The 16,945-nt window shown below is 42.9% G+C and overlaps 1 protein-coding gene across 1 annotated transcript; it reads right to left on the reverse strand.

Annotated features, from left to right (window-relative positions):
• Positions 1 to 9,207: 9,207 nt before the first annotated feature.
• Positions 9,208 to 16,294, reverse strand: prox2 (prospero homeobox 2). Its single transcript, XM_029461192.1, has 5 exons — positions 16,216 to 16,294; positions 13,037 to 14,662; positions 11,077 to 11,184; positions 9,394 to 9,588; positions 9,208 to 9,216 (listed from the first exon to the last, which is right to left on the reverse strand). The coding sequence occupies exons 2-5, from the start codon at positions 14,588 to 14,590 to the stop codon at positions 9,208 to 9,210; spliced, it is 1,866 nt and encodes a 621-aa protein (XP_029317052.1). The 5' UTR covers positions 14,591 to 14,662; positions 16,216 to 16,294.
• Positions 16,295 to 16,945: the final 651 nt, after the last annotated feature.

A 16,945-nucleotide genomic window follows, 5' to 3' on the forward strand; every position in this document is an offset into this window, starting at 1 on the left:
GAGCTCGTTTTGATCAGCGTGTCCGACTAAAAGTACCTAATCACTGAAATGTTGTTGTGAATTGGCCAGATTAACAAAAATTGTCAAAATGCAAGGGTCAATCACAAGGCTAGGTTGAATGAATGAATGTAAATTTAAAAGTCAAACTCTGAATTCTTCCATTAACTTAAATATCAACCATTTGTCTTTCATTTTACAACAAATTGATGTGTGTTGCATCTCCATTATTAGTTTTTTTGTTGCTGCAAACAAAAATTAAAAATGAACAGCTAATATGTTCCCGATATCGCCCTGTCTGCCCACATAATATGTAAAAACAGAATGAACGGTAAGTGTAACTGCTGCATTCAGTTTGCATACTCATTCACGGCTCTGCTCTCACCTTTCTCTGCCTCGGTAGGATGATACATTTCTCTCCTCTGTCTTTACGTTCCTTTCCTCCTCCTCTCAATCTCATTTCATACCCCAGTCATTACGTCTCTCCCCTTCCATCCTGCTCCTGAACAGGACCCATTGGCCCTGATTAATCTGCTGCATTTGACTTAATGAGAGGTCATTCACATATCTGATCACAATGGCTACAGGAATCAATGATAGATGGCCACTTGGCAGAAATACTGAGGTGCTGAAAAAACCAAGTGAATCTGTTAAGACTATATTAGATATCCCTCTTCTGCACTGTGTACCTGAGTGTGTTGTATTAGCTTGTGTAAAATATCTATTTCTAACCTTTAAAAAGCTCTGAGATTGCTTCTTTTCATTTCTGTGGTATTATTGTCAGCGCCTGCAACTCAACTGTGCTATTTAGATTCTCAGTTCAACACTCTGTAGTTGGATAAGGTGAGCGTTGTAACTGAAATGTGTGTATGTGTGTGTTAAGACTAGATACACAATAGGTCATTCAATAATATAGCATCTTGATACACGCATCTAGAAAGAGAAAGATATGGCCGGTGCGCACGCACGCAGAAAAAACCTTCTGTTCGGAGATTATGAATTGATTTCTTCCGCCCTATAAAGCCCATGTCTTCCTCACTGGAGGCAGTAATGTGTCCACTTGACCTTTCTTGGTGGGCTCCTTTCTGGTGAATTGACTTCTAAGTGTTTGGCCCTGGCCTTTTCAGCACCGTGGGTGTCCTCCGTCTGCAGTGTGGCCAGGCTGGCAGACATCAGCAGCCTGTCAGCACATCGCGCTCGCCGTACGAATGCAAACGCGCTCCCTCTCGCGTGCGCAAACACAACTGCTGAGACATGACAGAAAAGGCCTCAATGCAGAACAGTGTGTCCATCTAAGGCTATGACAATGCATTCAGTTTTACAGTCTTGCCGTGTAGGCAGATGGAAAACAAGATGTTGCATGAGAGTACCTTGTGACATTTTACTTAATTGACCTATACAGCATGTATGTAGCCTATTAAACTGTACTGTAGATATAGTTCTACACAGCAGCCTGTCAGTGATCCATTCCACCACATTATGCAGAGCGAGACACGTGTATAGAGTATTTGCTGCCATCGAATTTCCTGGTCTTTGTCCAAGTGCCATCTCAGGTCCATGGAGTGTGGTGGCAATGAGACTGGTCAGTGACACCGAGGTCCCGGGCATCTGAACTAGCATCTGTTGCAGACGGGAGCTGCACAGCGGCCTCCCTGTCCTCGCTGTTGGCCCGACACCATCCTGCACTATCCACTGTCTGTCACACCCGGCGCCCTGCAAAGTTAATTGTGAACTGGAGTACCGCGTTGGGGCCCTCTCGCTAAGCAGCCCCTAATGACAGGCAGAGAGACAGCTACACATGTTCGCTGGCTCTCCCTCTGGAGGAGGCTACAGATAGCGCTCCGGCACAGACACTGACCTGTCACAAAGCTGTCAGCAGCCAGCCTGTCAGCCATGCAGCCCAGCACGCAGCCCAGCTATCCCAGGTGCTCGGCTGACAATCTCCACACCCTGTTCTGTCGGCTGCTCTGCCAAGCCTGCTGCCGCTAAGATTCATTAAGGCTTTATTCAAAGCGGCCTTGGCCACTTCATTATGAACACACCTAAGAGTTTGTGGGACACACATAAACAGCACTTTCCATGCTTTGAATTGCTGTCCTGAGTCTTCCAGAGTCGATGTTGTTCAGTCATCTTGTACTCCGGTGTTACATTTCCAGAAAACTCTCACTATGCTGTTCCACTTGGTCTCCCTTGTTAAGATGACTCCTGAGGTGTGCGTTTTGTGTTTATGAAGGATTCTCCTGGTAGTGTAATGGAGCTCAGCACAGACGTATGGAACACATGTGCTAATATCTCCTCATAGGAGCCCAAATGAGCCATTACAGGAGCTAATCTGACAGGCATACTGCATTCAGTTCCCCATCTGCCAGCCGCGGTGCTGAGAGCCACGGTGTGTTCCTCCTGAGTGCAGAGCCGGGATGGATGGGCCAGATGGAAAACACCCTACTTTAGCAGCAAGCCACTGACCATGGATGCAAAGAGACTCAGGGAAGATGATGACTGAGAGCATGGTCACACTACGGATGAATCACCTGGTGAAGTTTGTAAGACCATCCAATTCAGCACGGAAGTTGTTCTGTGAATTACTTTTTCAGAAAGCTCTGGTACCCTATCTACTCGGGTATGTTGGCCCTCGGCCTTTTCCCCTTCCATACAGTTTCTCGGTTTCTACCACACTCTTAACCCATGGAGAACAAGAGGGGAAAACGTGGATGGAACAAAGGGGCAATATAGGCTGCCGCCTACCTCTTGGGGAAGAAGACATATAACATTAATGGTATCCGTTAACATCTCCTTAACCCCAATCCCCCTTGCTTGCCGAGCACCTCCCATCCCCTTCTTTTCCCCCTGCAGCCAACCGCAACCCACTCACAACCCCACCACGGTCCCCTCTACCTCCACCCCCTCAGGCTCTGCTCCCTGGGGGCCTGTTTGTTTCCCTGCCAGGGGCACAGGCGGCGGAACACTGATGAGGTGCTCAGGCCACCGTGAAATGTGCCATAACCTGCCAGCGCAGGGGCCTGGTGAGATTGCCGTATTTACTTTTTAATCTGGCCGCCTTAATACATGCGATAAAAACTTTGTCACATTAGATGGTGACAGATGGGCCCGGAGATGTTATTACTGGTCGGGGGAGGCAGAGGGGAGAGGGTGTTGGGAGGTGCGGGTGTGGGCTGGGGAGCACAGGGCGGCGAGGTGGATGAGAGGGAGAGAGGCAATGCCCCCAATCACGATAATTTTTCATCACCCCAATTACATTGTTGAGTGCGTCTCGGCGGTGGCATGTGCACACCCAGTCCTGCTGCTGGGTAAAGAGCGAGGCAGAGAGACATAAATAAAGATAAAATGAGGTGCCCTAGGTCTTCTATCCCGCTGACTACTCCTCTGCCATCTCTCCAAACTGATGGAGGCCCCGTTTAAATGAAGGGTAAATCTTATTTAGATAAGAGAACTGAACTGCTGCCCGGGAACGAGAGCATCATTGTTTGTTACTGATGGCTGGAGAGGTGGAGAAGAGGAGGAGGAGGAGGAGGAAGGGGGACTCGGGGAGAGTGGCTGGTTTTTGCATGTTCTTATGCTATAAGAGAGATTGAATGTTGTTTGTGTGTTTGTGTGTTTGCAGGAGCGCAGGCATACAGACCACATGCAGAGAATATCTGTCACTATACAGATAGACAGGTATGGTTTTTGTTTTCTTAGTGTGCATTTATGAACTGAGTCCCATGGTAATAAAATCACATCGTAGTATATCCATCCTAATGTCGTTTCCTATCTCGGAGCTCTTTGGTCGTGTATTGCATGGAATACAATATCAAAATATAGCTGTTGTTTATACCTTTTCTTTATAGCTGAACATCAAAATGTGTGTGTGTGTGTTTGTTGCACAAACACAGCACTCTCAGCTGCCTCAAGCAGCACAAGTTTAGCAATTGTTTTCCTTTTTTAATTGTTGTGGAAATGAAATAAGAGTGTTTGTGACATGAGCGTTGTAGGTAATGAGAGCCTGAGAGCAGCTGGGAGGCTACGGGCCTGCGTGCGCATCATTAGGAGCCCAGAGGCTCCCAGGCTCCACGCTAGCGTAAGCCACTAATGAAAAGAATGTAGTCACAGATCTCATTTTTCAGGCAATTCTTGTGTAAACTGGAGATTTTCCAGTGTATGCACAGTGGAACAGGGGGCCCCACATAAATCACACAGGCTGGCTGCCTCCAGTGAAAGAAAGAGGGGGTTTCGAGCACATGCTAACCACGCAGGCATATGCTGCAGGAAACTGGAAATCTGCAGTGGCACAGCTAGAGAGAGCCACTCTCAGCACCTACACCTGTCTACACCCCCACCCACTTCTCCCCATCTCTTCTAGCTCTCTATCCATCTCCACTGTGCTGTCCAACAGCCCAACCCCCATCCTCCCCCCACTCTAACATCCCCTCCTACCCGCAGGCAAACCAACCAGCAATGCCTGCATGCAAGCCATTGAAATGGGTCATTTTTTAATTAAATACAATATTAATTACTGCGAGCATCATTACCGATATGTGAGATTTGACTAATTAGTGTAATAGTTTTGGAGTCACGCTCATTAAATATGAAAATTACAGCAGTAGAAAAGATTGGTTCCGTGATCAATCTTGTATGGACAGAGAGGAAATGATTTAGAGAATAGCTTTTATTGTACAATTAACTCCATTACAACCTGCCAGACAAGAATAAAGAGAGCAGGGAATTTGGTCGATGTTAAGAGTTTCACACAAGTGCTGCCTTCGGCTGCTGGCTCTCCCTCACTTCAAATGCAATCTTTTGCCTGTAACTAGATGAGACACTTGCCAAAGCATACAATACCCTCCAGAGAAGCCGTAGCCTCATCACCCACTCAATTAGGACAGCTGCTAAATGGAAGACTTGTTGATCTCTTCTAGTTGACACCCTCAGAGTTCATTCTACTTTAGTTTGGCAGCTTTGCACTAATAGAAAAGCAGGTCATTGTCAGTTGACAGGGCAAGATTGTTCTAGTGAGCTCATTTTGAGCTTCATCTGAGCTCAGAAGCTGTCACTGGAAATGACAAGTTGACCCTCCAGTACTGATTTATTTTACCATATCAAACACAGGAATAGAGCACTGATATAAGAGAGTATTTAGTTTTCACAGTTTGAAAAAGGCAAAAGGGAGAATTGAAGTATTCCAACAGACATTATTGTACAAAATGAAAATGTCCTCATGCTAGAAATAGAGTATGGATGGTCTCCAAGGTGGCCAGTGGGCACTGAGCTTCACTGTTGTTTGTGTGTATCAGGGTCTCTCTCCACTGCTCTGGTAAACACATTGCATAGGAACACAGCCAGTGCATAAGAGCTGAACAGAGCTCCTCTATGTCCTCACCATGTGTACGACTAAACACTGAGCGACAGAAATTGGCCCCTTTGCTGGAGTGGGTTTTGTGTGTTTAGCATATCAAAGCTGTGAAAATAACCATGTTTGCGTTGCCTCTTCTCTTTCCAGGTGGTCTATCATATCTGGGCCCTCAGACCGGATGGCACGCACTGTGTGTGTTGATCACTGTGGCATCTGGGTAAGGGGAACACCCCTGGCTGGCACGGCAAGTGTGTTAGTTTTAATACAAGTGATGGCAGCCATGACAAAGCAAACAAGACGCAAACCTCATTCAAATTAGGCTTCTTTTTTTTACACAAATGTGAAAATGGTGATAGACAAATCAGGTACAGTCATGAGCATGCCCTTGTAATTATTATTTCATAAATTATTAAAACAACAGATGAATTACCATTTGTATTAATTAATAAAATAATATTTGTAATGCATTGATCCCTCTTTATTAATACCACTTAAATTGTAAATGGATCATTCATAATCACTCTTTACAGGGATTGAAATATTAGTATTGTTAAGTGTACATTTGTAACAATGCTCTTTATTTGCATCACTTCAGATCCATCCTGTCATGAAACTCTCCATTGTTTATGACCTTGTGCCTTGAATGTCTTTGTGAACCTCTGCTTGTATACGTATGTACCATAAACATTTTCCCCTCTTTGAATATATGCAATAATCCTATCTCCAGCCACATGAATACCGGCCCTCCATATTATTGTAATGCTAACCTCCAGACTGCATGCCTGATAGCCAATACTTTATCACAGCTTTGCCTTTTTTATGGGTCTGGTGTCTCTTTAAAATGATTGCCCCTGTTTTGATCTGATTAATTTTGTGTGAGCACAAACAATTACTTTTCATCTTTATCTGCTCAAGGAATCACCCCTTTTTATGGGTATCATTTATTACAGGTGGACAGCTACTTGTTTATTAGAATTTCAAGCAGCCTATCGCAGCTGAGATCTCCCGCGGTCTATATTTACATTTCAACTTCAGCTAAACAGGCATGACAAACACACATAGCACAGGGCCAGCCACGACCACACTTCATTTTCATATTGCCTCCTCCCAGGCCAGACGGACTGGACTTAATGCAAAAGTTCCTGACATGGTGGCAGAAGGTGCTGAGCAGGAGGGAGAAGAGAAAAAGAGAGATGCAGACAGAGAAACTGAGTGAGCGAGGAAGCAAGAGAGAGAGACAGAGAGAGAGAAGGGGATGGTTAGAGCAGGTTGACTAAGTATGTATTTGAGCTTTCAGGTGAGTGTCCATCATTCAGGGAAAGAGGATGGGATCATGGCCTCTGAAATCCATCCATGGCAAGGGGGTCTTCACAGTGAATATAAATATATGTGTGTGTGCCACGGCCAGGGCCACTCTTGACAAGCCAACAGCTGTTAATTATGAATTGGCCTGCAGAGAGGGAGACAGGCTGGTGAATATGCAGAGCTGAAGGTGCGCGCAGAGCCCATGCAACACAAGTGTCAGACCCCCACTGCACCCGGAGTGGCAGAGGTTGACCTGGGTGTCAATCACTAGCACCAGCCAAGCAAAAGGACAGGGATTGCTTGGAATTGACCCAAAAAACTGCAGTTTGACTCATATGGAAATTAACTTTTTTTTGATGGTAGCACAAAAAAGTGACGTATGATCATCTCTTCCTGACAATGATTGGGATATTGAAAATAAAGCTTAAGGGTTTGTTGCGAGGGTTTTTTATTCCCCGTGCTTACTTGATGTGTTAACCTGGTTCAGGTTAGCCATGGCCCCAGTGAACATGACTTGGAACCACAGTTCATCACAATAAAATACAGTAAAAAATAAAGGTTTCATCAATGTCAGTAAGATACATCCTCTGGCCATCATTAATGCCTGTACAAAACATCATGGTAATCCATCTACTCAGTTTTGAGGTATTCAGTCTGAACCAAAGCATTGGACCGACTGACCATTAAATTATTTGCGCCATGCTGCTGTTCATATAACTTAACGAAGACTAACAACCACAAAGCACGATTAGAAAACCTACAGGGACCGATTTAGCTAATATACAATATTACCTGTGATATCAAAGAAGACTTTTATGCTACAAAATACATACATTAACATTTCAACGAATACACATCACAACAAGGTGCCCTTATGGCCAAACCATATAAAATGTTATATAGACAGCACTTGCAGCCTATGCAGACAACTTCCTGTGTGTATCCTTGCTAGAATTAACCAGCAAAGACACAAAATTCAGACAATTAAACAAAAATGACCGACACTAAATAAAAGGTCTTTGAATACCGCAGCGGGTGCAACAAACAATATTAAGCCACATAAATTAAACAACTGACACTTCTTAGAATCAACAGCGGAATAAAACATCGCCACAGCAGACAACACAGAGTAGAATATAAACAACGCAGCAGCTGGAGCCACAAACCCACATATTATCTTCTCCTCTGGGGAGCAAGTTTGTTGTTGTAGCCTACTCACCTGTCTGCGATTCTTGTTCACCGGGAAGTCCTCCTCAATCTGCTCCAGGTTCAAAATATTTGCTTGATTATTCTCAAAGTAATACATCCAGTCCACCCAGACTGTCCCTGTATTCAGTCCCAGTTTCTTTCTCCCAGTGCGAGCTGATCCTGAAAGGTCACAACTGTGAAAGAGATGTCACAAACAGCAGAAGGTAAAAGTTCCTCAGTAAACGCAGAAGTCATCGCTGGAGGATCCACCATGAGCATGTTAGCATTAGCATGTAAGACCAAGCACACACCTGTTGGGTGTGTTTGATTTGGATAACCTAGCAATTAAACCATGATTAAGGTAGGCTTAAGGTATAAGCAAAGTTCTTTTTTTTAAACAATACCAAGGTACAATAATGCTAAACTTAAGACATGATCATGCAATTACTTATTATAAGCTACTGACTACTGCCCGGTCCAGATGTGACCACATCCACCACAACTAGCCCCTTTTCACTATCGTTGAGCCAGTGGCCTTAAGCCACAAGAGCAAAACCCATCTGTGTTTCCACTTTCGCACCGATATGTTTTTCCCTAACATTCCGCTTCGGTGAAAACCCGTAAACCTCACACACCCTGCCCATTTCACGTGAGTAGGGAGTCGGAAGCAGAAACTCAAGTTCAGCTCTCAAACTATCATGCAATGTACCAACAACCTACTGCAGAAGCTTTTACGAAAAAACAAGCAGCTGCTTGTTGCTGTTGCTGTCCTGCGCTTGGTGGAGAGTGTTGGAGGCTCGACAGTTATGTCAAAATGTATGTTGGCTGCACGGCGCAAGCAATCCAGGGATCCAGCGAAAACACAAACAAATGGTCATTTCTTATCATAATAAAATACTGTTGAATATTAATAATATTCATAAATAAAGCTGAGTTAGTGCTTAACTAACATATCCAATTGTAAGAGATATGAGTCTGTATTCAGATCCTTTACTTAAGTAAAAGTATTAATACCACACTGGGAAAATAATATACAAGTAAAGTCCTGAACACCTTTGTGTCACAGGAGTTCTGCCCTCCTGCGGCCGCAGACACACCAGCAGCTTCATCTCTGCTGCAGCTGCTGACTGTCGTTCCATCGGCTCCTTTCTCCCTCTCTCCCCCGTCTCTTCTCTCCTCTTATCCTCTCCCTCTCTCTCCCATCTCTCCCTCTCTCTCTCTATCTCTCCTCTCTCTCTCTCTCTCTCTCTCTCCTCTCTCTCTCTCTCTCTCTCTCTCTCTCTCTCTCTCTCTCTCTCCCTCTCTCTCTCTCTCTCTCTCTCTCTCTTTTTTTTTTTCGTTTTATGAACAGTCTGAACCCCACCCCCCTATCTTATCTGGGGGACATTGAACAAACAGAAACTAGATTTTCCACAAAATGCCTTCTGCTTTAAGATATAGAGTCTGACTTGTGTTTTTTTCTATTAGAAGAAAAAGATTCCAGCTGAATTAGCATGTGAAAAAACAATACAAACTGCAACATGAAGGAGGAATGACTACTGAATAACACTTACGTGGAAGTCATTGGCTTTATTGTAGTGCATGTTCAGTGCCCGGAACAGCTCCGAGTCCCTGCTGACTGTCATGTCTTTGACATCACTGATGCCATCAACGATGGACTGGCGGGCAAACTTCTCCATCTGGATGTAGTAGAACTCCCTGAAGTTACTGAACCACTTGATCAGCTGAGAGGTGATGCAACGGTTGAACTGGAGAGAAAGAAAAAAGAAACCCGTCTTTAGACCATTCATATGTTTACAGCAGACGGGCAACCGAAGCCTCTACATTGACAATAATTTGCAGCTGAAGTGTCCTTGAGCAAAACAATGAATCCTCTAGCAGCACCAGAAGTGCTTTTCTGACCTTTGATCTCTCTGTGAAGAAGGCAAATGAAAGCAGAGATCCTCCTTTTCGGGCTAAATTAAAAGTGTAATTTTAGAATTCAATTTTGGACTTCAATGAGAGCATGCAGAAATTAAAAAATATGAATCTCTATGCTTTTCAATTAAAAATTAAATGGCCGTCTGACGCTTTGACATTAGCCACCCTTTCCATAATTGACTGAAAACCAGCATTTGGTACCTGTAGGGCAAAATGCCACCAAATGGTCTGTCAATCTGCACGACATTAATTGCTCTGAGCTTTTCCCACCGATGTCCGGGGTGAAAAAACATCTGTCAGGGCTCTGTATTTCTAAACTCAGTCTTGACATTAGTCTTGTTATTCTATCTCCTCATCCAGAAAGACAGAAAAAAATGCCTAAGGGCTGGGCAGGCATCAAAGACGCTTCTTCTCTCTGGTGTGGTGGGTGAGAAAGCGGCAGCATAAGGACAGAAGGAAGCTTCCCTCTCATTGACTCGGGCTGATAGGATGGAATCAGACACTGGGATTAGGAGCTCTTTTGTTCAGTGCCACTTCCCACCACAGGATTGTAAGCAAGGAGGAGACGTTCGCAGGGCTGCAGCACAGCATCCTCCCCCCTGACCCCGGGGGTCAGAGCAGATTGAGAGGCAGGGGCCCGCACTGGCTCAGAGATCCAGGGCCGTGGTGGAAGGAGAGAAGATAGGAGAGGAGATGGAAGAGAAACTCAAGAGAAAATTGCAAGGGAGGCGTAGAGAGTACGTATTAGTGTGAGCTTGAAACATAAGCAGGAAGGATGTACTGTTCCTATTAGAAAAGACTAAAAAGAAGGAAGCAGTGATTAAAAGGATGAATGAGAAAAGCTAACGACAGGAGACAGATAAGGAGACAAGAGAGAAGACAAAAAGAGGAGATAGAAGAGGAGGCATGACACGAGCCCAAGGCCAAAATACACAGGATGTTGTGTTTAGAGCCAGCTCATCGCCGCCTGGTTGCTGCCGCACAAGTCTCTAATACCAACTCTCTGTTGACACTCAATAGCAATGCCTTGCCTACAGAGTCCTTTGTCACTCCATTTGCTGACTGGAGTGGCTTTTTTAAAGAGAGAATGCCCCTGTATCTCCCTCTGCCCCCAGGACATACTAGCAGCTCAGTGGCTTTGTTATTTAAACCCTCTGCGTTTTTGTTTCTCTCCTCCGACACACTGCTGATTTTTCTGTCCCAAACACACACTGACAAGTAGATACCGGGGAGTTAAACGCAGGACAAACAATCCTGCAGGTTTGTTTGACACGTTAAATGAAAAAAAGTGAGATTTTTTTTTTTAAATGAATTACCTTGACATCAGGGAAGAAGGTTTTCAGCACATTGGAGCTGGGGTAGCGGGTGTAGAAGAACATTAGCTTTGCCTTCTTCAGATGACTCGGGGTGAGACCCTCCTGGATGTTCACATTTACGTTAAGGCAAAGAAACTTGACAATTAAATACAACACGCAGCATACAGTCCTGTGCAAAGTGATAGCAGACCAGAGTATTGTGTTGCCTCAATCTTCAGCTAAATTGAATTTCCCTAAAGAACAGCTCGGCATTAACCAGGGAGTCAATAATGACCCTAACATGTGCTTATTGGCAAAACAGAATTACGAATTAGATTAGGGATTTTTAATTAGAGAGCAAAGCACTTCATGCCTGGCAGTTAAGACGGCTTGTTTTGAAATGTTTTGAAAAAAGGAGCTGATTTTCTGATATAATTAAGTTGATTTAAAAGACGACATATGGTGTTATATATATTTTCATCTACAAAGAATACGCACAAATTGGAAAAACGTTACAGATAATATGTTTTCTAAATTGTTTCTTAGGTTATGTGGTAGGCTTATATTAAAAAATTTGGAATGTTGTAAAAAATGTTTAAAACATTATTACATCCTTTATTGCCAATATTAAGAAATTCAATACCTTTTCAAGCTTACCCCCTGTGGCAATACAGAGGCTCAGGAACATTTCCTCTGTAGTCCACCACCACGCCTTAGGTCATAATATTTCCTTATCAGGTCACCACGCCATACATTTATTAGGGGAACCCTTCCTTTGAAATACGGAAGTTGGGATGAAAGATTTATGTGGTATTGTTCAAAGAGAAGCAGAGCTCTTTGCTCTGTAAAGATAAAGCAAATCCTGAGAGGCACTACGTAATATTCCTCTCTTATGCCGTGCGACAAGAGAATCAACAACACTTCTGTCACTATGTTAGAATCATTACTTATAAAGAGCGATAGCAAAGTAAGTGTTTATTTCAATTAACTTAAGCAAAGAATGAAGAAATGTAGATATTATTTGAATCCTATTGATTGTGGATGACAGCAAACACATAATAAAAAAAAAAAACAATCAACATATTTTTCTCTGAATCGAAAAACTTATCCCAGAGGGATTTTCTTTGAGTTCCTATGAGAATAACAAACTGTCATCTCGCACTCTATTTCAATCATGTACATTCTGACAAAGGTATCCAACAACAAATGCTCAAGACAAGAGCTCAAGTGTTATGGTTGGGAGGCACTTTTGGTTTCCACCAGCACTCAGATGTGACCTTTTAGATGCACCCCTATCACTCTGATGATGGAGAAATAGATCCTGCACCTTTTCAAGTCTTAAAAAAATGACGCTTCCTGAAACAGAAACCGATGCTTTCTCTGCCTTTGAAAAATTGGCTTTTGTTCCTGGCAGTTCTTATCAAAGCCTTGTATTCCTTTTTATTTGTCTTTTTCTAAACTTAAAGTCATTACTCTGCTCAGATTAAAGAAGACGCTGTAATTTTCTATGGGGTTAGCAAGATCAAAGAAAAAATTCTCCTTGAAGTTTGTTACTGGAACTGCCCATGCTGCAATGAACCTCAACCAGCCATTGTTCAAATGGAAGAGCTGAAATACAGGGAGTTTGTATAAGATAAAAAGATAAATACAGCATGTATAAAATATTACGAAACATACCCTGCTGAAGTGGGAATATGTAGAATAATATGATGTGACTTCAAGGTTTTCACTGCAAATTCTGTGCAAGTAGATTTTTTTTTGTCTTATGTCAAAAGATTTATAATAAAATGTAATCATTCTATTATAGATATTTTGTATTTAAACAGAATTTTTTTTTTTTACATCACTGCACTTTAAACCTACAAACAAACATCTGACTATTGTCTCTATTTTTTTATCATCATTATTAAACAATATAGCTCTAAATCCTGCATCAAGACAAAAAAAACAATGAAATATTTCTTTTTAGGTGAAAGGATATGTTGAGTGACATGTAGGGGTTTCGTTCCGCCATGCTCTGCAGTTCACCGCACTCGATCTTGACGTGAGGGAGACACATATTGTCGACTGTCACTGCCCCCAGGGTGGAGGCACGAGCGTGGTGGCCGAGGTGGCTGGATGTCACCTTGGACCTCATGGCGATGGTGTCCCAGGGCAGATCTACTGAGTCTGGGGACGTCCTGTCCATTGAGGGGGGCATGCAAGGGAGACCCCCGAAACTGGAATGTGGCCCGTACTTAAGAAGATGCTCTAGGATCTGACTGTCGTGCAGAGGGGTGCTGTAACTGAACTGAAATGGTGTCTGGTGCACGGGATAGGGCCTCTTCACTGTTGGCGTGACTGAGCTCAGAGGGGTCATGGCTGGCTTGCGGACCACCAATGAGAGCGCCTCCGTCTGGTCCTGTGGGCTTTGAGCCTCGACGCTTTCATAATACTCCAAAGAGCGGGGCTTCACTGCAGCCTCCTCAGCCTGGGGCTGTTCCTGGGTGGAGCCGGCCTGCTGGCTCTTCCTGTCTGCACCCACGCTGATCTGCATCTCGGGAGACGAGCACATGCGCTGCTGAGGGGACAGATCCAGCCCTGTGGAGGACACCTTCTTGAACACTCTGTCCACACAGTCATTCACAGCCCTGGAGAGCTCCTGCTTCAGGGTCTCCTGCAGGTTCTGATTTTCTCTCTGGTGCACCAGATACCCAACTACTTTCATTCGGTCCTTACACTCTGCAGTCACTCTGCTATTCTTCCTTTCATAATCATCTTCTGTGCTTGCGTAGCGTGACTCTGTGCTTTCTCCCAGAGTGTCGTGCTCAACAACTTCTGTCTCATCTCTGTCATTGTGTTCAGGGTCCTCCTGGTTGTAAACTTGAAGGAACTTTTCCTGGAGCTGACGCAGCAGCCTCTGCATGCTGTGGAGCTGCTCTTTCAGCTTGTGACACTCCTCATCCTTGTTGTTGCAGTTATCACTATTTTTGCTGCTTCCAGGTCTTCTGTTCGCTGGTCCTCCAACACTGTGTTCCTGATGCTGAGGCAACCGCTGCTTACGTTTGTTCTCCCTGTATGCTTCTCTGGCCTCTCTGGTGTCTCTGGCATCTGTGTCAGACCTCTCGCTGTCTCCATGCTGCCTGCTGTTGGGAGAGCCCGCCATGACCCTGATAATGTTCTCCACTCTGGCCCTCTTGGCCTGCAGGTGGTCAGTCATGGGATGCTCCCCCTCCATGCTGGCTCCCGTGGAAACGTGAGCGCTGGGGGAGGCAGCTTCCACCGTGCTGTCCTTTGAGGAGACACTGCACTGGTCCTCCTGACCGGAGTCAGCGGCAGTCGAGCTGGAAAGGTAGAAATGGCTTTCATCTAGTGCCCTTTTATTGTGGATTGTCTTGCGGAGGAGCTGAGAGATGATGGAACCGCTGGAGTACGAGGCCAGAGGCTCGTCATACATATTTCTGCGGAAGCAAGGCAACATGACATCAGGTTTGTCATCCTCGAGGCAGCCTTCACTGGAGTTGTGCATGTTCTGGTCGGACAGACTGAGGTTCATGCTCACTGAGAAAACTGTCTGGGGTTTCGGCTACACACGTTGCAGAATCAGAGTTATTTAATATGCAAGAATCTGAAAAGACAGAACAATGGAACACAGTTAAGACAATTGATAATGAAAAAATAAAAAATGTAAATACGAAAAAATGTGCTATAGCCCTTTATTGTTCTAAAACCCTGTATGTGCATTCTGATATTGTTTATTTACTTTTACATTTTAAAGAAAGAATGTCTGCATCTTAATGTTTTTTTGTGCCTCTGCCTGTTGTTGAACAGTGACATTTAATTTAAACAGTTATGATAATAGCATGTAATGTCTCTTTATGCTTTGGTATAACAAAGATAAATTATATTCATTTGTTAAATGATTAAACTGTACATTAATCTAAATACAACTTTCGTAGGTAATTCCGACATTTTGTTAAGAAAACCTGAAATTACACTTGTGATTTCAAAATGATGACATTAACAAGCAAATGTAGAATTACGGTTACATAGGATAGAAAATCAAAGAACCCTACGCTATTTCGAAGATCCTCAGTACTGTGAAAAAAGAAGAAAATATCCTTGATCTTATGCAATAAGAGAGTGCGTTCTTTTGTATCATTTCATCTTGGGGTTGTAATAATGGATGACACAAAAGATAAAAAGAACAACTGCATTACACCCATGAATGGTAAATTACAGCTTTTGGAAGCAATAGACCACGCACAAGAAACGGCTCTGTGTATACATTATTTACAAAAGAAAATATCGTGAAAACCTCTTTATTTTTTTTCTGGTTTTCATCTTAAGGAATGATCAAGAGATGATCTTCAGTGTTAACTGATTCTATGCTGGCTTTAATCTCTTTAAGTGTTTATTTTATTTTTATTTTTGTGCTGTAGTACATTAACTCACACAATAGGCTGCAAGTGCATGTTAAATTAATTAATTAAATACTTCTGTATGAACGTATTGACTTGAAAAAAACATTGTACTTTTTACTTCTAGACAGTAGATCAGACGCACTTTTGTTTCTATTTCCTACTTTTAATATCATTAAACATTCTATCAGAAAGATCAAACTCCCTTATGTAAGAAAAACTCTGTTATCCCACAAAACAGAGTTGTTCGAGATAATCTAACTATCCTATAATTTGTGGACAGTATGATTCATTGTAATGGTTTCTTTACTCTTTACTGTTTTAAATTCCCCTGCAATATAACAGGCTGTAGACCTTCTGTTTGTGGATAAATGGTGAAATAGCTGACGCTCACTGCCTGAATAAGAACATAAAATGGAATTATTATTTTTTAAACTAATTTGAATATGAAACTATATAAACTATACATAGTCTCAATACGAAAACAATTATATTTCTATGTATAAATAAATAAATAAATTAACAGTCAATAAACACTTTATAATTAAATTAAAAAACTCACCAAACATGTGATTATAGTTGTCAGCTGTACTGTAAAAGCATGCGTGAGAGTGTCAAAAGCACTTCTCGTGTAAAACCACTAAACTCAAGCTCAAGTGATGAGGCGGGGTGAGCTGCAGGCATGCACTTTGTCACCCTCAAGGCTGCAGTTTCACCACGGTGCACAGAGACAGAGTGAGCGGCTGTGATGGGACCTTACCTGTTGCGCCGGGACGTGCTGCCGAGCTGATGGCCTGCGCAGACTGTGAGTTGGACAGTAGGAGTGAGAGAGAGTCGAGCCATCAGACGGAGCTGGGGCGTGGCTATGTGAAAGCACATCACCCACATAATGTCAAGAGGAAGAAAGTATGTGTAAGGTGTTGGAAGGAATAGGTGGCTGAAGCCTTTTGAATTACTAAAAAATAACAATGGTAATTTGGAGATACGATTCAAATGCCAATAATTCTGATATTCATCTGTAGCTGTAAAATGTGCATGCATACATGATGTAAGCATACATAAATCAAAAAAGGATACTCTATCGCTATTCGTCAATCACTCAATCATTTGATATGTCTCCAAAGGGCAATTGGTGGACCAGAAGTGAAGAAAAAAACACAACAAAAAACAAAGAAAACTGAATGAAATTAGTGAAAACTAAAGTACACACGTTAAATAAGTTAATACAATAAATTAATTATGAATGAAAATATAAATCATAAACTTAATAAAAAGATAATATCCTCACTACACTCTACAGGACTACTGTCCACACTATATTTGGAGGTAATAGCCTACTCAAAGATGATTTATTCAGTCTAAAAAGTCATCTTAACTTAAATGTTCGCTTTCTATTCCATTCCTACCACCTTTATATACATTAAATGCTCGCACCTGTATGCATTCCCTGATCTTATTTTATATTATCTTACTTATATTCTATTCCACTC

This window comes from Cottoperca gobio, chromosome 22 (genome assembly GCF_900634415.1).
Source record: "Cottoperca gobio chromosome 22, fCotGob3.1, whole genome shotgun sequence".
Lineage (NCBI taxonomy): Eukaryota > Metazoa > Chordata > Actinopteri > Perciformes > Bovichtidae > Cottoperca > Cottoperca gobio.

Coding starts and splice junctions, on each gene's coding strand:
- prox2 (XM_029461192.1), bottom strand. CDS start 14,590: ATGAACCTCAGTCTGTCCGACCAGAACATGCACAACTCCAGTGAAGGC. Junction 11,185..13,036: donor ACCCCTACATGTCACTCAAC/ATATCCTTTCAC, acceptor GTAAATGTGAAC/ATCCAGGAGGGTCTCACCCC. Junction 9,589..11,076: donor CCTTCTTCCCTGATGTCAAG/GTAATTCATTTA, acceptor CTTTCTCTCCAG/TTCAACCGTTGCATCACCTC.